Below are 25,515 nucleotides of genomic sequence, written 5' to 3' on the forward strand. Positions count from 1 at the left end.
GCGCGGGCGGGGCCCTCCCCTCTCCCTCCACCCGCTCCCGCGTGGAGGGGGGTGGGGCGGCGTGTACCCAGCGTTCCCTGCGGCGCCTCTGGCCATTCCGTGGCTCCGCGCGCTGCCGTCCCGCAGGGCTTGGCGCGGCGGCCGGGCGGGAAGATGGCGGCGATGGAGGGACCCCTGGCTGTCTTCGGCGAGCGGACCAGCGGCGACACGATCCGCACGCAAAACGGTAACGGCCGCGAACTGCCGGCGGGGGCTTGATGACCGGTGGAGGGAGGGGCGGCAAGGAGGTAACATGGCGCGGCCGTTCCCGCCGCCATGTGCTCACCCGCCTCTGCCCCCACCCGGGAAGGGTCTCGGCCTGCCGCCGGCTTCCCTTAGCCCCGAGCCGCTAGGAGCCCGGGGGGGGGGGGGTGGCACTGCTCTTTCTCCGCAGCGCCCGGGGGAGAGGAGAGGCTTACGCCATCCCGCGCCGCTCCCCAGCGTCTCGGTGGCGAAGTGATCCCGCGTCCCCCCTCCCTTCCTGGGGAGAAGCATCCAGCGGGAGGGGGGGCGGCAGCTGGCCAGAGGCCGGCTCGGTTCTGTCCCGAGCTCGTAGGGCCTGAGCCGGCAAGGCCTGCAGACTGGTTGAGGAGGCTTGGTGGTGAAGGCGCGGCCGGGGAAGCTTACTGGTCAACAGCACAGGGAAATAATCTGTTTCTGAAAGTGGGGACCGTCCTCGAGGTGGGTGTCTTTAACTGTAGTTCTCAAAAACATTCCACGTTTCTCAGGATTTTATGCTGAGTCGCGGGGGAAGGCTGCAAATTCCGAGACTGTTCTCAGTTTTGAGTAGATGAAAGACGAAGGAAGAAGCTGAAGACCTGCTTCCTGATGATCACGACAGTCGCGTAGCTCTGATGATGCTTGAGACGGAACACTTAGAATTAGAATTACCTTAGCCTACGGTTGAGATTCTACTTGATAATGGCACCTTTGGTACAACGGTTATTTCTTTCAGAAAGCTGCCATTACTTCTCCAAAGCCAAAGAAATAGTTACTTTTGTTTGGAGTTCAGAGTGAGGGTCTGAGTGGTAACTATTCCCATTATACTACCACTTTTTCAATTTCCAGATTAAGTGGCTATGCTTGTGGGATAAAGGAAAACTTGCCATGGTCTGAAGGAAAAGGTTGATTGTATCTTTTTCCTATATGAAATTGGCAGAACATCCTTTAAAAAAGCCACTGTGTTAGACGTTTCATGTTACTTTAGTTGTGACTAGAAGGTCATTTTTTACTTCTTGAACTTAGTTACAGAAGAATTGTTTTGTTTCAGTCACGGACCTAGTTGGGACAAAAAGATATGTTACCAATTGATATATGGTGATACCATTGCTCTGTATCTGCCTAGAACTGAGGAGTAAATGAGAGTGAAGTTTCATGCCATGAGTTGCTGCTGCCAAAAGAAACAGTGCTACCAACCTCTACTGAGCTACCACCACTGCTCTTCTGACCTCAGTAGTGTCCTCCATCTCACCAAGCCAGCAGAAAACTATTCTTTTTTTCTGATAAGTTAGCGTTGCCAGGTTAGTTAGCTGAACCAGCTTGGAGGGAAGAGTGAGGTTTGGCACTTATTGTATTTTTGAGTAGCAGCAAACTGTTACTAGCTTAGCTAGGCTGAAACCTAATCGTAAATTAGGTCACTTTATGTCAAGTTTCTGAATTGCAGGTTCTTGGAATATTTTCTTGTAAACCTGAATCACCTTCAAGTTGGAAAGATAATACTTTTTCTTTCATTTATTCAGTTACTGCTGCGTCTGCTATTGCCAATATTGTGAAGAGTTCTCTTGGGCCAGTTGGTCTGGATAAGATGTTGGTGGATGATATTGGGGTAAGTAAGCTGTCTTTAAGAAAGTGTCAGGAGGACTTATATTCCTGTGTAAAAGTGCTTCCGCTTAGTGTGCTTCATAGGTTTAATGTGCACATGCCTGGTTTTTTTTCCATGGTTCTGAGACAGGGTAGGAGGAGAACTGTGGTAAAATTGAGCATTGGGTAATGTGTGCTACATCATTTTAATTTAATCTGGTACTGTAGTTTATGTGGTAGAGTTGTCTCTTTTCTACATGTAAGTTCTTGTCACCACTTACAAGTATTGGTCAAATTCACAGGAATTAATATCACCATTGAAGTCAGGCCTTATGGTGGTGTTGACTTGTATGTCTTGGTCTCCACATTCGGAGGAATAACTAAAGAATTAAAATAATCCTATAACAATTTTAAAGCAGTATTTCGTATTTTAAAATATTTCAAGCAAATGAGGAAAGTTTGCCATTTTACAGGCTGTTGTAACAAAATACTGTGTTAGAGGGTACGTGCAAAATGTTTGATGAGTTTCTGTAACAAAGACTTTTCTGATAAAATGAAAGTGCAGGTTCTGCACTGGTAACATTTCTGTTGTTGGAATAGGACTCCTGTTTAAAAAGAATTAGTAAACATTTGGTATAAGTAGTTATTTTATGGACATTTGTGAAGAATAGTTAACTTTTGTTTGTATGAATGTTATGAAACACATCAGTCAAAACATAATAGAAATATACTTTGTATTAACATTTGATTTCTGAAAATTAGGATGTAACCATTACTAATGATGGTGCAACCATTCTGAAGCTGCTAGAAGTGGAACATCCTGCTGCAAAAGTTCTTTGTGAGCTGGCAGACCTGCAAGACAAAGAAGTTGGCGATGGGACAACCTCAGTGGTATGTAGAAAGTTTTACAGGCAGGTACACCAAAAGTCAGTGTTTCATTATCACGGTGCCGCTTTTGATATATCTGTTACGAATCTTGATGCAGTGTCGAACAACTATACATACAGAATAAAAAAACTTTGCAGTTGACTGAATATAAGCAGGTATAATTCTAGGTTGCAAGTACTTGTTTCTGCCAAGTAGATGTTGGACAACTATTTGTGATTCTACTTTCCACTTAATGGCAATAGATAGTTATTTTGCTTGTATGGAATACATGTGTTTAGTGTTTGTATTTCAAACAGGTGATTATTGCTGCAGAACTTCTAAAAAATGCAGATGAGCTTGTGAAACAGAAAATTCATCCTACCTCCATTATTGGTGGATACCGACTTGCTTGCAAGTAAGAAACTAATACAGTTGAAGTACATTGCATTTTTTAAGGTACAATAAGTGCATGCTTTTTGTTTATTTCTCTATTTGTGACTGCGTTAATACAGGCTTCTTGGTGCGAAGTGGATATGGTGTTTTGTTTTGGGGGGGGGGTGTTGGTTTGTTAGGTTTGGGGGGGGGTGTCTATTTTGTGTTTCTGTAATCCCATAAAAATGTCATATTCCCATCCTAGAACCTGAATTGATTTCATCCCTGTGTTCCTTGAGGTAACATTTAGAAGGGCTGAAAACATGTAAGATTTTTGTCTTTTTGTGGGGGTGGAATTCTTTACCAGTTTTTGTCTTTATTCTACAGGGAAGCAGTTCGCTACATCAATGAAAATCTTATTATTAACACAGATGAATTGGGCAGGGAGTGCCTAATTAATGCTGCTAAAACATCAATGTCCTCTAAAATTATAGGAATGTATCCTTTAATTTGATCAAGTTAGTTAGGTGAGAGGGATTGGAGAGCTTGAGTAGCTAGGCTAGTTTCCTTCACAGCAGTTTTTATGAATGGGGTATAGTATGCAAGCTGTTGTTTTTATAACAGGGGTGTGAAAAATATTTCACAGGTACTATTATGTGGCATGGGAAAACATGTTCAGACTCATCCAGTTTATTTAAACCTGGTTAGGCACGTAACAGTAGCTTTAACAGTATATTGTTTCCTTACGACATGGCGTGTTAGTGAGACTAGATAAGGAATTGCGTGAATGGAAGAAGCTGTTACAAATGTCAAGTACCTGGTGAGTGAAACTAGAGGAAAGAAGGTTGCATTTTACTCGATAGTCACAGAAAAACCTGCATCTTTTAGCTTTTGCACTAACAAGGGAATACAGACTGACCATAGGATAGGTATATTTGCTAAGGAACAAAAGGCATGTAAAATGCAAACATCACGTTAGCCTGTCCTAATTTTCTTACCAGTGTTTCAGCTTTAAGAATTACTCGTTCATTTAAGGCAATGGTAAAGAAAGCTAGCACTTCCATGACTTTCTGGAGTTTGTTTTTTGGAAACAGTTTTTTACTCTTAGTTTGGGTACTATCAGTGACTTTTTTTTTTTTTTTTTTCTTCAGCATAATACTAGTTTTCTTCTTCAGTTTTAACCTTAACAGCATTTTAGTGATGGTGATTTCTTTGCTAATATGGTGGTGGATGCTGCACTGGCAGTTAAATATACAGACCAGAAAGGTCAGGCTCGGTATCCAATCAACTCAGTTAATGTTTTGAAGGCACATGGCCGCAGCCAAAAAGAGAGCATACTTGTGAACGGTTATGCTCTGAACTGCGTGGTGGGCTCACAGGGTAAGAACGTGCTATGTTTCATAAAGCTTTTATGTGAACTCAGTCCTCTTAGTGTTTCTGCATGGATCTTCTTACTGACTGCATTAGTAGCAAATCATGTGGGTTTTCAGTTCCAGAACAATTAAACAAAAACACCTTACTGCTTCAGCAGTGGTTTCTCGGCTAGGGTCTGCCAGCTAGTAGTGATCTGCAAAGTGTTGGTGAGTGACTGTAGTTTCCCTAGCTCAGTAGCAGCATAGTAATGCTGTGATCTTCTGGAACATAAATGCCTCCCTTGTGGGGAGCCAATGTCAAGTTTGTAGGGAACGGTTAACGTTTAGCAGAGCTGTGTTGTGATCAGGTAACCTAACGGATGCGAGGCTGTTAGCTTTTTGCAGTCATTCACGTTTTGGGGATAGCATCTGTAAAAAGGTAACAGAGGTTACAGGAGAGGCTTTTAAAAAAAAAAAAAAAGTCCTTTCTGTGAAAGTCTATTAGGATTTTTCTGTTGTAGGGCAGAACTGGAAGTGAAGAAGCAAACTGAATAGAAATGTGAAATGTGAAATTAACGTTAGTTTTAATCTCTAATGCTAACTTTATGTGCTGTTAACTTGATTTGACAAAGTCCTTTTTTTTTTTCTTGTTTCCTCTCGTCAGGTATGACCAAGAGAATAGTTAATGCGAAGATTGCATGCCTTGATTTCAGCCTGCAGAAAGCCAAAATGAAGCTTGGTGTTCAGGTTGTTATCTCAGACCCTGAGAAGCTGGACCAGATAAGGCAGAGGTGTGTGGAAGCTCGAGTAACTGAGACAGTGGGGTTTCACAGGCTTGTTTTGGTCTCTTCAGTTGAGGTGGCTTGATGTAATTTTTGCTGAGTGCAAGAGGTAAAAATGTCTTAAGTGTTAACATTTCCCAACAATACCAAACATTAATGGTAGAAGTCTTCATTTCTGGAGGCAGAACTAGAATTAAGTGAGTTTTCAAGAAATCCAAGTATGTTTGTGCAATGGTCCCTTCTTGCAGAGCTCTGCGTTAAGATTTCAGAAAATGGGTTGACAGAATGTGATTGTCGATTTTTAAACACATTTTTATAAATTTGACTTTATCCTCTCAGAGAGTCAGACATTACCAAAGAAAGGATCCAGAAGATTTTGGCCACTGGTGCCAATGTTATTCTCACCACTGGAGGTATTGATGATATGTGTCTGAAGTATTTTGTTGATGCTGGTGCTATGGCAGTACGAAGAGTTGTAAAAAAGGACCTTAAACGGATTGCTAAGGCATCTGGAGGTATGTATATATAAAAATATCTGGTTTTGGGTTGTTGGTGTTTTTTTGGTTTTTTTTAAGTAAAGGCTGTTGTTAGGGTATTAGTAACTAATTTTCAAAATCTGGCTTTTTAACATGCAAGCCATGCAAGTGGAGGATGAGTAGAGCTGAGCCACTCTTCTAAGGTTTTAACTTCACTGTTGCTTTTAAGGGACTTCTGTCAAGGTAGATGAGTACTGTAAGAGTTGACTGCTGAAGATTTACAGTGGGGGGGGGGGGGAAATGATGCCTTGCACTGGGAAGACTGTCCTCTTGTGGAAATGGGAGCCAGAATCTGTAGTTACTTACGAGTCTTTATTAAGCACACATTGATAAGCCTCTGTTTGGAGAGTTGTGTTAAGCACATTGTTTTAGGAGTTCTTAATTTGTCTTGAACTACGTAATCATTAAATACATATTGAAAAAAATTCTGGTTCTTGACAGATTTTATCTGTCAATTCTTAAATTTGCAAGAAAGCATTTTCATTACGGTAAAGCACAGGAGCTTGTACTAGCTGTGGAAAACTATATGCTGTAGAAGTTAGGCAAAAAGAGCAGTATGGATTATAAACTGTGGAATATTGAATTGCTGAGAAGTGCTGTTGAATTTAAGAAAAACCTGCTTAGGCTGCTTTTATTTCTGTTTTCAATTCCTACTTTTCTTCCTGTGTGCCTGTTCTGGGAAGTCGGCAAAGGATGTGCTGGAATTGAATGCTAATTTCACTTTTTTGTTTGTTAAAGCAACCATATGTTCGACCCTTGCAAACCTTGAAGGTGAGGAGAGTTTTGAGGCATTAATGCTGGGACAGGCGGAAGAGGTGATTCAAGAGAGAATCTGTGACGATGAGCTGATTCTAATCAAGAAGTAAGGATCCTTTTTAAAATACTCAGTTTTGTATACACTTTCTACTATGTTTGAGATAAAATCCCATTTATTTACTTCCACGCTATCTCAGTGGTTTGAGTAGTTATATGCATGGGAAAGAGTATACAAGTCCACTGCAGATTAGAGGTGAAAGTATCAGTATTTAATCTCTTTTGCTGGGGCTGGACACCTGTTTCATCAAAGGGTATTTTGTTTTTTTGGTTTTTGGGGTTTTTTTAATGGGTAAGAAGAGTAACAATTGCTAACTGTCCACACACATGCTATTTTCCCTTTAAGTTTTTAGTATGCCATTGCAGTCTGCTAGCTGAAGACTTGAGTATCAGCTTGTTTAACAAGAACATAGCTTGGATTTTAACTATTCCACGGCTTCAATATCCCTTCTCAGTGTTCAGCTTCCTGTATTCTCATTTGTGTGTGAATGAAATAATCTGACCATGGAACTTGTGTGGAAGTTACATGACTGCTTATACTGTAACGTTGGCAGTCATCAGCTCACTTGATGGCTATGCAGAAGAGAAGTTTTAGTATCTAGTTACATTTCCCCCCTATTTGATGGGAAAACGTCTTGTCTGTCATACTTCTGTCAGGTAGCTTTCTCTAAGACTAAAACTCAGACTAGGTTCTTGCGTATTAGAAATTAAAATACTAAGTTACAATGTACATATCCTGGAAGGGTACATAACAATATTAAGATTTTCTTTTAAACGTTGAAAGAATCTGGCTCAACTGAACTTGGCTTTAGAAGAAAAATTGTAGCAAGAAGAGGTTTAGTTTATATTCTGTTCAACACAGCTAACTTCTGATTCCTTTTTTCCCCTAGTACAAAGGCTCGTACTTCAGCATCAATTATCTTACGAGGAGCTAATGACTTCATGTGCGATGAAATGGAACGATCTATACATGATGCTCTCTGTGTTGTTAAAAGGGTATTGGAATCCAAGTCTGTTGTCCCAGGTGGTGGTGCTGTAGAGGCAGCACTTTCAATATATCTTGAAAATTATGCAACCAGCATGGTAAGCCTTGCACGAAGAAGTAACAGTGTGCATGTGTTAAACTAGGACAATGTGAATTTTCAAGCAATTATTTTCTTCTAGAAGTGGGTTCTGTGGTTCATGAAAACCTAATCATCTTACAGAATGCAAGCTGCTGCTTTAAAACGGAGGATGAGTTATTCTTCCTCTGATAATTAGGCTAGATGTTCCTTTGACGAAAGAATAGGTTTTGCATGTCAAAACCCCTACCTGCTATTGACACTCTTGATCATGGCTGTATTGTTTCCTCTTTTGTTGCAGCAATTGGTTTAAAAACTTTTTCCTCTTTCTAGGGATCACGTGAACAACTTGCAATAGCGGAATTTGCAAGATCCCTCTTAATAATTCCAAACACGTTGGCAGTAAATGCAGCTCAAGATGCGACAGATCTTGTTGCAAAGTTGAGAGCGTTCCACAATGAGGCTCAAGTTAACCCAGATCGCAAAAATCTGAAATGGCAAGTATCTGTCTGTAGGAAGGCCAAGTGGGTTGGTGACTTAGATGGAAAATTGTTCTGCCTGTTTACTGAATCATGATTTGCATGTAAAAAAAGGGTGTAGGTTATCACTGAACTTTTCTCCCTCTGTCCTTCAGTCCTATGCATGTGTCACTGGGACCTAGTAGTAGTTAGAAAGCATACTCCAGCTGTGTTTCTGCTTCTTCTACCTCTCCATCTGACTATTTCTTATTTGCAGGATTGGTCTTGACTTGATCAATGGGAAACCTCGTGATAACAAGCAAGCCGGTGTCTTTGAACCAACCATGGTTAAAACTAAGAGCCTGAAGTTTGCAACAGAAGCTGCAATTACTATTCTTCGAATTGATGATCTTATTAAACTGCACCCTGAAACTAAAGAAGAGAGAGGGTGCTATGAGGATGCAGTTCACTCTGGAGCACTTGAAGAATAACTTAGCTTTTATTTATGTTTGTCTAACTTACACTTCCCACTCTTGTAACTAAGATGTTAATAAAACAAGTGGTTGAATGCTGCTGCTATTTTCTTGTGAACAAATTAATTTTTGGAAGTGAGGTTGGTACTTGCGTTGATAATTTAAGCTTTAGCGTCTGCTAATAACTAGAGTGCCTGCAGTAGCCACTAACCATTTTGTCAAGGCAGTGATTGAGTGGCAAAAAGTAATGGAGTAAGCTTATTGTTTAATTTTAGGCAAAACAAACAGCTGTAAGCGCCTTGATTAGAAGTTTATTAGTAAACTGTTTCAAAGCTAGTTAACACTTGCTATTCATTCATTCATTAACATTCATCTCTCGACGCACATGGCTATTCCCATTCCTCCTCCAATACAGAGAGCAGCAACACCACGTTTTCCACCTGTTCGTTCCAGGGCATGTAGAAGAGTAACAAGGATGCGACAACCAGAGGCGCCAAGAGGGTGGCCAAGAGCAATAGCTCCACCTTGGATATTAATCTAAAAAAAAAAAGCCAATACAGAATATTGAGTTAAGAAATCATTTAACTGGCTTAGTTTGGTTTCAAGGTGAATGACTTCACTGGATATAGTCCTTGATTGTGAATAAGCCTGAAACTGCTACCACCATTTCAAGGAGAAATTGGACATGGATGCAACAGCTGTTAGTATTTCTTCTGAAAGGGGCCCATCTTTACTCTCTGAAGATAATTCAGGTGATAATCGAGGTGTGTTTAGGGAGGGGAGGGTAATGCCCACGCCTTTTGCCATCCCTGGAAGGATGCAGTGGCAAATACACTTCCAGCAGCAAGTTCAACTGCTGAAGTTAATTACAAGTGTGCTCAGGCAGTTACCTGGCTTTGCATACAAATGCACTGTAACACAGTTGTAGGCTGTTCAGCTAGGAAAGGATGTGCCTGCCAGCAAAGCCAGGCTACAGCAGAGTAGCGTAGAGAAATGCCTACTGGCATTCCCATCCTTTTTGCATATGGCAAAGCAATTGCAAGAGGACCCTCCTCGCCTCTTTGGAATACAATCCAGATACACAGAATGGAACAACTTCAAATTACAGGAGGCAAACTAATTATGGCCTCAAACATACTTGTTACCTTTTCTGGATTTACTTTCAGTTCTTTTGCTATTGCAACAGACAGCGATGCAAAGGCTTCATTAATTTCAAACAGGTCAACTTGTTCCAGAGTCCAGCTGGCTTTGTCAATCTGAGAAAACAAAATACATAGAGGCTTTATTACCTTTTAGGTCTTCCTCAGCACCAGAGGAAGCTTTTTGTAAAACAAATTTGGTGATTTGAAGCCACCACTTCTAACAAGTTGAAGGAAACACATTTTTTATAGCCAGGGTTGATGACAGAATTCTTGAAGACAACAGACAAGATTTCAATGTTGGCAGAAGTCAGTACAGTGTGCTATAAAATGCTGGCTGCTCTTAAAAAATGTTGATTCATTTTACATACATAGTGGTGCTGCAATTGTGGGAATCAAACTGTATGTAGTGCCTTTAATAGAACAAGCACTGTTTTCAAAAGTAGGTTTTAACAGATATAAGAACAAGTTTTTCAGGACGTAAGTCTGGTTCCATCAGATTTTTACACAGGAAATAGTGAAATGACCATTAGTGATGGGTGTCAAGTGTAGTTTGTCCCGTAGGGACAGTATGGAAACATTCACCTTCTGGGAAAAGTCTTCAAGATTTACTGTGTTGTTGTAACACTAAAACGCATGGCCTAGTCATTCTTTCACTGTAAAGTGCTACTATGAAATTCTGAAGAGATATACTGATAATACATGGAGGGTGTGAAGTGTTTGATAACACACAAAGTTTACATCATGAAGTAGTGTGCCCTTTTTTAAAGTACCTATAAAATTATAGGTACTGTTAAATACAGGTTGTCTGTTCTACAAGTTAAACTAAAACTGTATATTACGTATAAGTTTATAGCATTCTTGATGTAAAAGAACAGTTTGAGATCTGGTAAGAAAAAGCTTCAGCATTACAGTTTTTCTCATGAAAAGCCACAGAGGTTGGGCGAGTTCAAGTTAGGCTTCTACGTTGCCAGAACATTTCAGAGATGAACAAAATAAGGCCTTCACAGTATAAATAAAACTAAGAAGTAATACTAAAAGCAAATCTATCCTTATCAGCTGTACAAGAGCTCTTTTCATGCTCAGTTTCATAGCTGTTTTAATATAATCAGCTGGGGTTGCCCTGGGCTACGTCTATATTAGCAAGCAGTGTGGTGCCATAGGGGCTGCTCACGTGGGGCATTTTATTTGAGACCCTTGTCCTGTGGACTGAACACAGAGCGCATCAGTGGGTGCAATAATGGTCTGAGCACGTTAGATGTGGTTCTGGAGTGTACCTTCTTGTTTAGTTTCATCTGAAAGGAGTCCAATTTGCGTGCTCCAACCCTTTCACAGGGCAAACTAAAACACAAAGGGCACCATCGCATTTGCTAAGGCAGAGGCACTCACTGACCCTTCTCTCAGTGTTGTACTATTGCAAATACAACCAGGCAGTGATCTGAAAATTAATCCAGCCAGACAGCATCAGAACCGTATCACGGCAGGACCAAATCATCCCCAAATTAGGTTAGCATACACATCCATGAGACTTGATCTTTAGCCTCACAGATTATCTAGGTGGCCTTTCACAAACCCGCCTAGTTTATGCTCTGAACTCTATTCATAGACCTATACATTTATTTATTTTTTTTCCAGTGAGTAAGCACTAGCCTGGTAGCGCTAGAACCCTTAATCTTACTTTCGCTCCGCTATTTTAAGTCTTGTTTTCACTTAGTTTATTTTTTCTACTGAATTTTCCTTAGAATATAGAAAAAACAACTCATGGCCAGGAAATGAAAAGTAATTACAAGCAAGAGTTTTTAAATAATAGATACATAGATAATTACTTACAGCTTGCTTTATTGCTGAAATGGGCCCTACTCCCATTATAGATGGATCAATGCCTGTCTGAGCCCAAGATACAATCCGAGCCAAAGGCATAAGACCTCTCCTAGCAGCTTCCGATTTCTTCATTAGAATTACAGCTGCAGCTCCATCATTTATACCTGTGGAATGACAAACTTGTATGCATTTGTTTGGGTTTATGGCTTTTACTGTACCACCTTTTCCTGCTTGTTCACATCCTAGACAAAACAAAAATCGCAAATCTTTTATTGGTTTAGCTAAGTATTGTTCAGATCAGCCAAGTCTGACCTCTGACACAAACACTTAAAATCGGTAACATATCTATACTGCCGTAAATGTGACGTTTGTGATTTCTCTTTGGAAACCAACAGGTGTAAGAATTGAGGCAAATGTGAAAAAGGACCACATCAGATTTATTAGGTAGACTTTGGAAGAGGCAGCATAAGGACCAAGGAAGAAGTTTCAAAGCTGCCTGAGGCAGAAGACTTAGTCCCACAGGACTAACATTTTTCAAATGTGAATTGTTAAGTTTTCCTTTGTCCAGACCTGCAGTATTAGAAACCACTAGACAGCTAGTTTTAGAAACAGAGGATGTAGTTTCTATTTGTTTCAGCCTACCAAATATTGCTGCTGTTGTCCAAACACTTGTATTGCTTCATAGAAAGCAAGCAAAAGACAACTCATTGTTAAAGAATTCCTCCACCACAGTTATATTCAAGTTCTATCTACGTTGTCAAACACATTGCCATTTCCTGCAAGATATATTCAGCAGTAACCACACAGCAGCCTAACCCCTCGCAGAGACCCTGCCTTGAGCCACAAGCAGCTACTGTTTTCCATTTTGGTTTTAGCCAGATGGACCAACCTGAAGCATTAGCTGCTGTTACCGTCCCAGTTCCATCTGTCAGGAAACAGGGCTTTAACTTTGCCATTGTTTCCAAGTTGCTCCCATGTCGAGGGTGTTCATCCGTTTTAACTTCTATAGGACCTGCAAAACAGAGCGTTATACTTGCAGGAGGGTCCAATCACACGGACACATGTCTCGAACAGAAAGCCACCACAAACAACAGGCTGATCGGGAATATATGCCATATTCCTTTTAACCAAAAAGCCATCCTTGTGTCGGAGATACCTTCTGACTCAGTGCAGTTTAACCAATTGCTCTAACCCTCCAGCTGCTTCTAGCAGGACAGACAGCTCTGGGTTTTCTGAGACAAACACTAACAACTAAAATACTGTCTAGTTGTACAAAAGCAGATCGTATTCTTGCTGTTCCTAAGCCAGTAGCTTCTCTTCCAAGCAGAAGGCTATCTCCCAAAAGATACTTGTAGGAATCTTGTCACAAAGAGTAGTCAAGTGTCATTAATTATTATTATCTAAACTGGTACCAGGAAAGCCCTTCATTCGTTTGTAACCAGCCTAATGCCAGAACTTTTCCCACAGGGTCTATTCAATGTAAATGTTGAACAACTGATTCTTGATTTCTGTTTGGAAAATTCAGTTTTTGCATCCACCTCACAAGCAGCTGGGGGAATTCCCCTGCTCTAGAAACAGACCTTTGGCTCAAGCACCATAATAGGTCTGTTTATATCCCTAACAGACCTACAGAGAAGCATACCTAATATATGTAACTTGACCTAGTTAATTAACTAGTAACCCTAATTATTGTCTCTGTGTATTTTACTAGGTGGCAAGGTTTGCCAGATCAACGTGACTGTTTTAAGTTTGGTGCAGCAGGACTCTAACGAAATGAAAAATACTGATTTTTGTACCTCATCCAAGCCTAGGTTAAGTCAGCAGTTTGCCTGGGTAGTAATTGCATCTCCAATAAAACATAGTAGTAGTATTTGCAGAGAGCTACATTTAGATATTCCACATTTGCGTTGCTTCTCTCTTATCTAAAAAATAACCACTGAAAGGTGAAAAAGAGAGCAAAAGGCTACACACTTACAGAACAGCTTACAGAAAAGGCTGTGTAAGTGGGAAACCATCCACTGCTTATAGGAGACATAGTAGAAAACAGGGTTTTTTTCTGTAAAATCATTATCCATTCGCACCTACCTTTTTTAGAAGGTACAAGAACAGGAACAATTTCTTTTGTAAAATAGCCAGCTTTCTGTGCTGCCTCTGCCCTGTTTTGTGACTGTACAGCAAATTGGTCTTGTTCCCCTCTGCTGACTTGCCACTGATTGGCCACATTTTCGGCTGAAATAGGAACAAAATGCAAATTGCCATCAGGAAATGCTAAAATTTTAAGTTGTAAAATTGTAAGCAAAAAGGTAGTCATTAATGTTTACTGTAGCAAGCAGCCAAGCTTGTTGAACAGTTTTCATTCTGATTTCCTCGTTTTGTTTGCTCATGATTCTCTACTGTATTTTCTTTGGAAGGTAAAAATTTCTGTGTGGGATCTCCTCCCACCCAGATGGTATCTCAAGTTAAATACAAATGCAGACAAGCTTTTCTATTTTATTGTTTCTCTGGACTACTATGCTCAGGTCTCTCTACAGCTACTTCAGAGGAGGGAATGGTTTGGAAGTTACTCTGTTTCATAAGCAGGGTCTGAAAAAGCAGTTGGCTGACTATCCCATCCAGGATGCAATAATCTGAAGTTGCAGAACCATGTGTATCCACAGTACACTTTACGCAATTCCTGCCGACTGTAAATCTGTGCTGCTGAATGCTTCAGTTACATACAGGGATTATTTTGCTTATTTTTGCTGAAATTAAATAAATTGCTCAGATGCAAAAGAGATGCATCGAGATTAGCTCAGACAGAAAAAAACCCAGTAGCTTTACAAACAAAGCAGAAAATGCCTTCAATGCCTTTCAATATTAGGGATTTCTTTCTTTTTCATGACTACAACTTAAGGGCAGCTTGAAACACCTTATCTGAAACTTCAGATTTCTGAAATTTCCTGTCAGTGAATTCTTCCCCCCTTCCCAGTTAATCATTTCATTTTCTGGACTGTCACCACTTACCTGTTATACCCATATGATACTGATAAAATGCATCTGTAAGGCCATCAAGGATTACAGTGTCCTGCAAGGAAGCCTCTCCCATTTTCACCCCAGCTCGCATGTGAATCACATGAGGTGCCTGCAAGAAGGTATTGTGAAAGGAGTTAGATGTTTTATATCTCCAGTGCACAATACAGCCAGAGAGCTGAAGAGACAGACCCCTGCCATGCGGCTGCAGGTAGCTACCCCAAATCCCAGCAGTCTCCCTGGCTGCCCGCTCTGTCTCTCCCTCTGGAGTCTGCCAGCTGGTGTGGTCTCTGGCCTGTGCATTTCCCCGGCAGCAGATCACCAGGCAGCGAGTGTTTTCTCTCCACAGGCCGAATCAATCATCCCTGGGGCCGTATGGCCGTGGGTTCCCCATCCTACCAGTCACCTCTAAGTGGTTCCCAATTGCACTCCACTGCCAGCCAACACCAACATCGTTCTCAGCGCAGGCAGCAAGCGAGCCCTGGCAGAAGAGGCCACTCACTTGTAAGGCATCTGATCACCAGTCCAGCTCTATTCCTCGGTACGACCTTGGGCTGAAAACCTTGAAATGAAAGCCCTATGCTTCCTTTCACAAATTGCTTGGTGAACAATAGCATTTCCACTTATTCCTTCTTTGGGTTTCTTGCAACACAAAAAAACTGTCTATTGTCAGCTGTCACAAGCAAATTATCCACCACAACAGGGCTAGATGGAAATTAAAATGGAATTCTAAATGCCATGTGTGGTGTGTGTTTGCATGGCGCCTTTTCAGTAGCTAGAGTATCAGGCCTTTTTTTTTTAAAAAAAAAAAAAAAAAAGCTACTGAAGTAAATTGTTGCACATGTAAATTCATTCCCAAGTACAGAAACTAAAGCTACTCTTTCAATCTGCCTCCAGAGAGTTAGCCTAGAAATATAGGGTTTCAACACAGCTTAATGCTGTTTGCTCCCAGCACATCAGCGCAATGCGAGTGCAATCGTTTGCTTTACCTTGCTCATACTTTCCATGCCTCCTGCGACCACGATGCTGGAGTCTCCTGTCAGTATGGACTGAGCAGCCAGACATACTGCTTTCAAGCCTGACCCGCAGATCATCTGGCAGCTCCAGGCAGGCACAGAGTAAGGGATTCCCGCAGCAACACTCGCCTGCCGGACAGGGTTCTGGCCAGCACCTGCAGGAACAGGCAGCATTTTTCCTTTGTCTGTTCTTAACAAAACAAATGTCAGCCTTGTCACTTTTCACAACAGGTACCCTGACTCCACCAAAATTTAGTGCTCGCTCCTATTTTCAGTTGGTAGAGAAGTTGGTGAGAAAAGTTCCCAGCAGTAATCTGTAAACAAGAGCTCAGTTACCTCACTCACGCATATTGTTGATCAATAAAATACCTGCAAGGTCAGGGACTTGCTACTGATAGTTTCATATCTGCAACGCTGCTTTTGATGGCAGGTCAGATGAAACACCAACTTCAAATTAGCACTAGCCTGTTGTATGTGTATAAAATGAGAGCTCATTTAAATTGCTACTTGCTGAAGGGTTTCTCTGACATCTTCTGTACATCACCAGCAGACAACTTTCCCTAAGAGTTCCTACAGAAACCAAAGGCACAATTATGCAAATACAGTCCCCAAAGCTTCCATTCTTTGTTGTAATACTGATGGGAGAGAATAGGAGCGCTATATTCAAAGAAAACATTCTTCATCTGCATCTCCCCAGGCCAAAGTAATGCCAGCTCTTTGTATGCAAAGAAACAGATAAAGAGAGCACATCATTCAGCGAGCTAAAAATATCTGGATCAGCTTTAAGTAAGACAAAAATATTTATTTCCTTTATTTTCTTCCACCATCTTTAAAAATACAAACCTGCCCTATGACTCTACCGGTTAAACATTACCCTGGCAAAAGCAGGGGACCATTCAAAACAAACAATTCCCTATCAGCCGCATTTCCTTTAAATCAAAACATTTGTCTCGGAGCAAGTGGCATCACAGATCTGGCAGGTCGGTCTTGCGGATAAACACAAATGCAGGCCTCGCACCTCAGCGTTATCGCTGCTTAGGCTGTTAAATTTAGGAGAGGAGACGACCAACGCGAAAGAAGGGATGCTGTAACACAGAGAAGAAACCGACCTTCACACGTAGACTGTTAAGCTGCTCTGGGGATCTAACCCCCCGCCCCGAACTATCCCCCCGCCGCATCCTTCCCAAAAGCCCAGCAGCGGCTTTGGTCACCCGCCGCGCACGGAGAAGCGGCCGCGCCGCCACTCGAGCCCTTTGTGAACACCGAGCCGCGCCCTTTACGGCCAGCAATCGCGTCCTGAGCCATCTCCACGGGCTCTTTCCGCGGGGGAGCTAAGGAGGGATGTGGCCGTGGAGAGCAAGAGCCCCCCCCCCCCCCCCCGCCCGCGGGAAGGGGGGATCCCCGCCGCCGCCCCCCTACCTGCCGTGAGGACCTGCCCCAGGATCACCTCCGACACCTCCTCGGCGGCCAGCCCGGCCCGCCGCAGCACCTCACGGATGACGGCGGCCCCCAGCTCGTGCGCCGGCAGCGCCGACAGGCCGCCGTTGAAGGAGCCTGGGCGGACACAGAGGGAGAGAGCTCAGCACCGGCCCCCGGCGGGAACACCCGCCGCACGGCCCGGCCCGGCCCCTCACCGACGGCCGTCCTGGCGGCGGAGACGAAGACGACGGGGTCCGCGCTCATGGCGGCAGCGGTGGCGGGCGCGGAGCCGGCGCTGAGGAGCAGGAGCGGGAGCGGCGGCCGCGGCCGGAGCCAGAGGGAGAGCGGAGCCGGCGCCGGGGCCGCCCCTCGCGTGTTGCCGGCCCCGCCCCCTCGCCCGCCGGCGGGCGGGACGGGCCGCTGCCGGCAGCGGGGGCGAGCGCAGGGGTGAGGGCGGGAGGAGCGGCCGCGCCCGGGGCTGCTGGGCCCTCCGGCGGGGCGCTCGGGCCCTTCCCCCGGGGTCTCTTCAGCGCCTTCTGCCAGCTCCCGCTCGTACTCGGTTTAGCTTTTTTACAAAATAAAACGCGCAGATCGAACGCTCCGTTATCAGATGGCGGCTTTAAGGGCCCTTTGTTCATTGCACGGTGGCGTTTCGTCGGATGTACGGGAGCAGAAGAAAACCCAACAGAATAATAATGATTTAAATCAAACTATACAAAACTGCCTATCGCTGATCTGCTCGGCAACCATTACTGACGCCCAGAGACTACCGACAGCCAACGTGGACTTTTTTTTTTTTTTTTAATTTAACAGAAGCCTAACATATATATATATAATTTTTAGCATAGGCGGTGGTGTGCCGTCGGCCCAAGAGCCGTTCCTGTCTGACCCGCACAAAGAGGCAAGGAGGGGGCTGCTCCCGGGCCGGAGGCGAATGCTGCGAGGGGAAAGGCAGCATGGCCGAGCTGGAGCTTCCCGGCAGCCAGGGAGGCAGAGGCTGGAAGGAGAGGAGGCGGCAGCAGCCATGGCCGCGATCCGTAGCAGGGCGGGCAGGCAGAGGTGCTTCTCTGTGGGGAAGTGTTGCTGGGAAGCCTAGAGGTGTGGGGTGGGGAGCAACAATGTTAAGGTATTTGGAGGAAGAAGGGACAGAGTAAAGGGAGGAACCAAGAGCGTAAGTCAAAGAAAGTAACAGCAGGAAAAAAAAAAAGGATTGATGGGGCGAAATCACTCTATCTCACAGACTAGATCTTCAGTCCCTACTCCTTCCTGTGCCGAGTCCTGTACTAACTTGTCTCCAGAACAGATACTCAGCCTAACAAACAGAAGCGCCAGCCAAAGCACCGCATTGAAGTTGCAACTGAAGGCCAATAAGATGGTTAGAAAATGTGCTGTCACTCCTACCTTAGCTAGAGTATCAACGAAGTTGGGAGATACATTTTTTTATCCATGCAGTAAAATTTAGTAGGATCTCTTTTGGGTGGTGGAAGAAGGACAAATTAAGTCCTAGAAAAGCACATAAGACATGATGGCAAACACTGACAAACTTAAATGACTTCTATGCACCGATACATTGGTGATCACATTCTGCATGTTGGCTAATCTGAACTTGGTGGTATTAAATCTGCATGCATAAAATGTATCTGAACCCTCTGTGGGGAAACACTGAGCAACAGGAGCAATACAATACACAGGTTGGATTCCTCTGGCTCCTGTCAGTCGCTATTCTTGCTTTACACCGTAAAAAGCTACAGCATTACTAGATAGGAGAAAAACCCACTTCAGCTACAGAAAGCAAGACTGTTCGCCTAGATTTCACTGATAACTCTGTTAAACCACGCTGGTCAGAGTAACTCCAGCACTTGGAATAGGTTTCTCCTTTCAGATATTTCAGTCTGACTGAAGGATAAGGCCAAAGGAGGGAACCATGTGCCATAAGATTTCTTCAGTTACTTTCGGGTTTCCAGCTTTTAGCAAGAGAAGAATCCCCTCAGGTATCTTCAGGAAAGGGAACCTCTGGAAAATCCCATGGGCAGCCAAATGCTCGGGTGGACTGATCTACCAGTCTCCTAAGGATGCATTAATTGGCAACAAGCATGCACTACAGCTTTTCTTTAATGATGCTGTGCACTCAGGGCAGCTGATAACACTAACAAAAACCTCAGATTAAATCTGGATGGGAAAAACATGGTTGGTGTCTTTTCAAAAGACTCATCAGTAAGTAATTAGTAGGTCTACCATACAAGCAAAACTCAGGAATATATGATTTTAAGAAATACAGAGTGATTGTTTTAGAAAAATGTTGTACAGTTCCTGAGCAACCTGATATGACTGAATGTAGTCCCTGCACCTTTTCAAAATTCAGTAGAGAATGAGTGATATAGACGTATGAGGGCAGCACCAAGTAACCTAGTTTATCAACTGTACCCTATACCAATACGTCATTCTTAATGTAACGTTTGACTGATTACAACTTAAGGTCATCAAGGCAGATACAGAATCAATAATGTAAGATGACCTCAGATTAACACTAAATGTTAGCAGGTATGCAAAGTCCAATAATGACACTACACCTGAAGTAAGGCTTACGGACCAGATGCCCTTCTATTTAAAACTTTACAAAAGTCACCATAAATACTGAATAGAACATAAAGTGAGGCTTCAGCCCCTTCCCTCCCCACACTTCACCTTTAATCCACTAACAGACAAGAAAGAGTGTGAATGTGAAGCACCCCTAGGGACTTCAGGCCAGGTCACCCCAACGAGCCGACCTGCTGCACCTTTGCTCTCAGCCCCAAACAGCGGGACTGTTTTGCAACCCAACACGAGTGACGGACCAGGCTGCAATGTTGGGCCACCCTGAATGACAGAGATGAATGAGTTTTATCTTGCTATCTTTATCAGACTTGCAGTATCCTATTTAACTCTCTTTGGACAATGTCCAGGATTGAGATCCAAATGGATAAAAGGGACATGTAAAGGAACAAAATAACTTAGCAATTGCACAAAGGCAAATAATTATGAAACATGTATGGTACAGATCAAAGTTATTTAAATGTAGAAAAAAACCCTATTGAATGTGACTAGGCAGCTGTGCTTTTAAATTCAGTGTAGTCAATGAGCAGCATAATACTCAACAGCAAACTACTGCCCTGTGCTGGTACATTTTACCACTTCTTGGAAATCTAAGCTCTGGGAAATTAAGTAAGTCAGTAAAAATTAGGACGTCAATTCAGAACAGACAGCTTACTTGCTATCAGTAAAAGGCTAAGGCTATGTTGCGCAAAGTTTATTTATTACCTTTCTATGAACACAATGAAATGGACTCATGCCTTATGTGAAATACTCAAAGTGCAGATTCTGGCATTTTCATTTGGTAATAGTGGCTCAGTTTTATTAGAAATAGGCTAAAATTTAGAGCGCTTGAGTGTTCGCTAATTTACTCTTCTACAAAAAATGTTTTCTAAATTTAACCTTTACAGAGATCAGTGTTGTTACCAAAATGTTACTAATACTGATAAGAGTATCCTGTTTTTCCTTGTTTCTCTTGTGTTTTTTATTCTTTGCCAGCAGCATGGAGCACATGTGACTACTTTTGCAGCAGTGTGCATAAAAACCGGCATCTTCAAAGAGAAGAGTCAAACCTTGCCACAGTAATTATGTAAGACATCTCATAATTCTTGATACTTTGGGGGTCCATAGTTCTCATCTGAAAGCATTTAAGAGGCATTCACCCTTTAGATACAGGTTTTCTGTGCTTTGTCTGTGTTTGGGATTATTTTTATTCCTGATAGGGAATAGGAATTGTTCTTTGATTGGTCTAAGCAAAAAGCCAGCTTTTTGCTCTTTGACAAAGGGACAGCAAAGTCACCCTTTCTTTCTCTCCTTAAAAAAATTAAATATCAGCTGCCAAAACAAGTAAGCTCTACAACAAGCATAATTTCCTGAAAACCAGAGCCTTTTTCAAGTGGAAAAGATCTGAGGAAGCCTTTCCCTTTGTCCACATACTGTGACATCATGTCAGGATATATAGGGCACTCAGGCTTGCTGGGCACCTTTAGTACATTAAGGCCCTTTCTCAGGTCTAGAAAGACAATTCTTTCTTTTTCCAGGTTTTCTTTCCAGTGGACTGACACTCACTTGTCTATGGGTAGGCTCAGCATGTAAAGTATGTCTCAAAGAACAAACTTTTCCCAGCAGGGATGAGATTTACATTTTCTAAAACTCCTCAACCTCAAACTTCAACCTGACTGATTGGGTCCTTGGAAATCAAATTCCTGATGGGCAAAAATGTTCTTGGCTGTGTTAAGAGCAATCTGTGTTTTCCTTGAATCTATTTTTGTCAGGGAAAGCTCGTAATCTAATCAGTGTTCAATAAAAAATGCTGTCTTCCCCCTCAGACTGAAGAACCGTTGCATTATTAAAACCATCCTGGCCTTTCTATGGCTTAAAAAAACGTAAATACCTGGGTTTATATCTGTAGCAACTATATGCACACCCGTACTTCAAATGCAAGCTTGCAGTATTTATCAAGCAACCCAAAACTGAATTTAACTCGAGTCACCATTTGCCTGTAATTGTATCTTGACTGATTATCAATCAGGGGATGTCTTCAGGAGAGGCTCGGGAGTTCACTCACCGCTGTGGTCAGCCCCTAACAGAAACAAAATTCCTGACCATGGTGTTGCACACACCAATTCACAGCTGTGCAGTAGCATCGCAAGTGCTGCCATTTGGAGACAAGAGTTGCAAATCAAATTGGCTCTGTGGAGCTGTACATTATCATACTGCTGATTGTATATGCTTTCATAGAGTCATATAATATGTAAAATTGTAAAAATTACTGGTAATTAAAAGAGAAGCCCTTATAAGAGCTTTCTGAAGGAGTTTAGTAACTTCTTGCTTTAAAAATGGAAGAAAAATATGTGATAATTCCACTAAGACCCTTAAAAACATCTTATCAGGGGATATAAAGAAAGCATTAAGCCTGCAGCCTAGTATTCAGGAAGCTTCTGTAAGAGAAGGAGAGTTCATGGATGTCAAATTTGGGCTTTTTGCTGCCCAGATCTTTACCTAGTAGTTACCTGAAAGACTTCTCTGTATCACTTTCTTCACAACACAGCAATCCATACATTTTACCTTTCCCCCATACCTGTAGGGTACAGCAGCCTTTGCTAGTGCCCCCCCCCCCCCCGAAGAGCTCATTATCTGCTCCAGCAGCAGATGTACTGTGGTTTTGCCTTCCTCCATCTCATGTCCTTACAAGTCAAGAAGAACCTTTGCAGGAGCTGATTAGCCTTTCTTTAGTTCCTGAAACCTGGAATTGAGCAGGTAAGAACAATTACAAGCCTTCCAGTTAATGGTTAATTAAGTTAATGAATGACACACTGTCATTCAAGGAGCCTAAAACAAGACACAATATGAACAGATTTAAGACAAAAATGAGAACCATTTCCATTAATATCCCCTGAGCAGGCCCTGGGCATGAAAGTGGCGCTAGGAGGAGGGTGGGCAGTGGTGTAGGAGTGCAGGGGCCTTACTCTAACGCCAAATGATGGTCTCATCAGGACATTCTTCCTCTTTTTTAATCAACTTTTCCATCAAAGCCAAACGTAGAAGGGTGTCATGGTTTAACCCCAGCCAGCAACTAAACACCACGCAGCTGCTCACTCACACACCCCCCCCCCCAGTGGGATGGGGGAGAAAATTGGGAAAAGAAGTAAAACTCGTGGGTTGAGATAAGAACGGTTTAATACAACAGAAAAGAAGAAACTAAAAATGATAATGATAACACTAATAAAATGACAGCAGTAATAATAAAAGGATTGGAATATACAAATGATGCACAGTGCGATTGCTCACCACCCACCAATCGATGCCCAGTTAGTCCCTGAGTTGCGATCCCCCCCCCCCGCCCCTCCAGTTTATATACTAGACATGACATCACATGGTATGGAATACTCCTTTGGCCAGTTTGGGTCAGCTGTCCTGGCTGTGTCCTGTCCCAACTTCTTGTGTCCTTCCAGCCTTCTCGCTGGCTGGGCGTGAGAAGCTGAAAAATCCTTGACTTTAGACTAAACATTACTTAGCAACAACTGAAAACATCAGTGTGTTATCAACACTCTTCTCATACTGAACTCAAAACATAGCACTGCACCAGCTACTAGGAAGACAATCAACTCTATTCTAGCTGAAACCAGGACAGTTTGCTTTTTTGTTGGTGCTTGGACAGATCGTTACATGTCCTCTCATCTGAGGACAAACGATGCTGCTGGGGGTTATGCTAGCACCTATAATTTGAAAAGCAAATTTACTCCTGTTATCATGCTGTAAACACAACCCAATGCAGGTGTCAACACGTTTATTCCAGTAGCACCAAAAAGTCCCAGGTTAGTTCTCATTGCATTAGGTGAAGTGCAAAGAGAATAAAAGACTATTTCACTTAAATGTCCTCTTCCCAAAGGTATCAGAGGACTGGTTAACAAATTGCTGCTCTTATTTTCGCAAACAAAAATTCTAAGTGTAGCCTGATAATACACGTTAATTTGAAGGGACAGAAGGAAGGCAGGCCAGAATATAAAACTCTCCAGACTGATTCTGCTTGTCTCTAGATGTCTCTGGCTGGCTGCCTCTTGCTCAGCTAGCACTTTTCCCAAAATATAATCTACACATGTAAAGATAAATTTAAAATAACTAAGTGCTGACAGGGGGTAAAAACTGCAGGAATATTTTCTACATGCTCATGAGCACAAACAACAAGCACTGGTGGAAGGTTTACGGTCCCACACCTTACGGTGTATCTGAGCTAGACCTTTATCTGTACTATTAAAAAGATATAAGGGAGGCCTAGTATCTGAACATAACAAAAAATAGCCAAGTCCCAGGCAAATATTGGGATATCTTGTGTTTAAATCGCCACTGATATACAGAAAATGTTAGGTAATTTATATACAGAATAGAAATACACAGAATAGAAGCAGCACAGTATATCTCTGCCATCTTTTACATGGAAAAAGTTTAAATTTGTTGTCCTGCTTGGCTGATGTGCATTTTTAGTATTGTAATGTTTACATTTGCACATGGGGAAATCAAGTCAATTTGCTACATTAATGTACATATTAAGGACTACTTTGGTATTTCAGTGCCTCTTCTATGCTGCCATATCCTGTGATGGCTTCATCTGTTAATTAGTATCTTGAATGCTTGAAACAAATACCTGCAAGGAGGAGGAAAGCAGAGGCAGGAGCAGGAAACCCCAAACAGTAATCAAAGCTTATCTTTTTCAGTTTAGAAATGAGCTAAGTCTTCAAAGGAATTAATTCAAGCCCTCTGTCCTCGCGGTCACTAATCACACAATCCTTACCCTTTTATGGGTAACCATGTCAAATCACTTGTAGGGTGGCTTGGTTTTCAAAATCGTTCAAGTTCTCACTGAAAAATCTGTGTATTCATATATATATGGATGTGGGGACAAGTACATCAGAATCTATTCTGTAGCGAATGTATTATTTCTGCTACCAGCGAGAGTCATGAGAGATTTCTGGAGCATCTTCATCAGTGATGTAGTGAGTGACAATCAATTACAGCTGTGCAACCCAGCTGACAGACTAACTTAGCCTACAGAAGCTTTATGACTTTGCTGGCAAGAGGGGAAAAGTATTTACTTGTCCTAATAGCGTTGCTTGAGAAATCACAGATAGTAAGGATGATAAATTTGACTTTAAAGTAGCAGCTCAGTGCTAGACTGCAATTAAGGGCAAACGCTATGCTCTATTCTTTATTATTGCCAAATGGTGAAACTGAAGCTTCATTTCTTCAGAAGCAGGTGGAATTTAACTCCCTTTTCTTTCATGGTTGTTTGATGGCACTGACTTGCGCCGGCACCGCCGAGCTCGGTTCTCCAGAGTGCAAACGTTCATTCCCCGGCCTGGCAGACGGCCAGGAAGCTCCAGAAGTCACGTCGAAAAGCCCGGCGCCCATCTTGCAGGCTATTAACTGCTGCGCGCAGTTTTCCCAGCCGAAGATGCCATCTTTTCCGTCAGCCTCCCGACAAGGCGCCAAGCAGCTTTCCCAGGAGCCCTCCCGCCGCCTCGGCTCCCCGTCGGCGGGTTTCGAGGCGGAGGCGGCGCAGCCGCAGCGCAGCCCGCTCGCCCGCCCCAGAGGGATTCCCGCTCCCGCCGGCAGGTAGCCGCGCAGCGCCCGTATCCTTCCGCCCGCCCCAGGATGCGCCGCGTCTCGCTGCCCGCCCCGCCCCTCTGCCTGTTTGACAGGCTTTAAATCGACGTTCAGACAACGCCAGGAAACCGCCGCACCGGCCAGGCAGGGGCACTCCGGCACCGCCCGGCCGGCGGGGCGGGCGAGGGGCGAGCTCCCCGGGGGCAGAGCCAGAAGCGGGCCGGGGCCGAGCCGCCCGCTGCCGGGGTGCCCGTGCCGTACCTCGCCCGTCGCCCCACTGCGGCGGCTCCCGCCGCCCCGCGCTGGCTGCGCGCGCAGCCCCCCGCCCCTAACGTGGGGGGCGGCCCGTGGGCGGGGCGGCCGGGCGCTCATTTCCTCCTTGGGCG

The 25,515-nt window shown here is 43.3% G+C and overlaps 3 protein-coding genes and 1 non-coding gene across 6 annotated transcripts; 2 read left to right on the forward strand and 2 right to left on the reverse strand.

Annotated features, from left to right (window-relative positions):
* Positions 1–53: 53 nt before the first annotated feature.
* On the forward strand, positions 54–8,659 carry TCP1 (t-complex 1). 2 transcript variants are annotated; one of them, XM_030021232.2, is made up of 12 exons: positions 54–226; positions 1,779–1,864; positions 2,602–2,730; positions 3,024–3,121; positions 3,466–3,576; positions 4,277–4,458; positions 5,095–5,221; positions 5,552–5,727; positions 6,487–6,610; positions 7,452–7,644; positions 7,956–8,119; positions 8,358–8,659. In XM_030021232.2, exons 1-12 carry the CDS (start codon positions 154–156, stop codon positions 8,569–8,571), a joined length of 1,677 nt encoding a protein of 558 aa, XP_029877092.1. In that variant the 5' UTR covers positions 54–153; the 3' UTR covers positions 8,572–8,659. The 2 variants fall into 2 exon arrangements, with proteins under 2 accessions (XP_029877092.1, XP_040981043.1); XM_041125109.1 differs by lacking the exons at positions 54–226; positions 1,779–1,864; positions 2,602–2,730; positions 3,024–3,121 and adding an exon at positions 3,144–3,162.
* LOC115345264 lies at positions 1,074–1,209 on the forward strand. The gene has a single exon (XR_003924783.1). It is a non-coding gene; the product is annotated as a small nucleolar RNA SNORA29 (small nucleolar RNA).
* Positions 8,660–8,844: 185 nt separating the features above from the next.
* Positions 8,845–17,312, reverse strand: ACAT2 (acetyl-CoA acetyltransferase 2). The gene is made up of 9 exons (XM_030021233.2): positions 17,173–17,312; positions 16,958–17,092; positions 15,512–15,693; positions 14,517–14,634; positions 13,599–13,742; positions 12,403–12,525; positions 11,523–11,677; positions 9,699–9,809; positions 8,845–9,090 (listed from the first exon to the last, which is right to left on the reverse strand). Exons 1-9 carry the CDS (start codon positions 17,219–17,221, stop codon positions 8,923–8,925), a joined length of 1,185 nt encoding a protein of 394 aa, XP_029877093.1. The 5' UTR covers positions 17,222–17,312; the 3' UTR covers positions 8,845–8,922.
* Positions 17,313–21,716: 4,404 nt separating this feature from the next.
* LOC121233460 lies at positions 21,717–25,513 on the reverse strand. 2 transcript variants are annotated; one of them, XM_041125046.1, is made up of 3 exons: positions 24,318–25,513; positions 22,039–22,271; positions 21,717–21,726 (listed from the first exon to the last, which is right to left on the reverse strand). In XM_041125046.1, exon 1 carries the CDS (start codon positions 25,499–25,501, stop codon positions 24,803–24,805), a length of 699 nt encoding a protein of 232 aa, XP_040980980.1. In that variant the 5' UTR covers positions 25,502–25,513; the 3' UTR covers positions 21,717–21,726; positions 22,039–22,271; positions 24,318–24,802. The 2 variants fall into 2 exon arrangements, with proteins under 2 accessions (XP_040980980.1, XP_040980979.1); XM_041125045.1 differs by lacking the exon at positions 21,717–21,726 and having other exon boundaries at positions 21,906–22,271.
* Positions 25,514–25,515: the final 2 nt, after the last annotated feature.

This window comes from Aquila chrysaetos, chromosome 8 (assembly GCF_900496995.4).
Source record: "Aquila chrysaetos chrysaetos chromosome 8, bAquChr1.4, whole genome shotgun sequence".
Classification (NCBI taxonomy): domain Eukaryota; kingdom Metazoa; phylum Chordata; class Aves; order Accipitriformes; family Accipitridae; genus Aquila; species Aquila chrysaetos.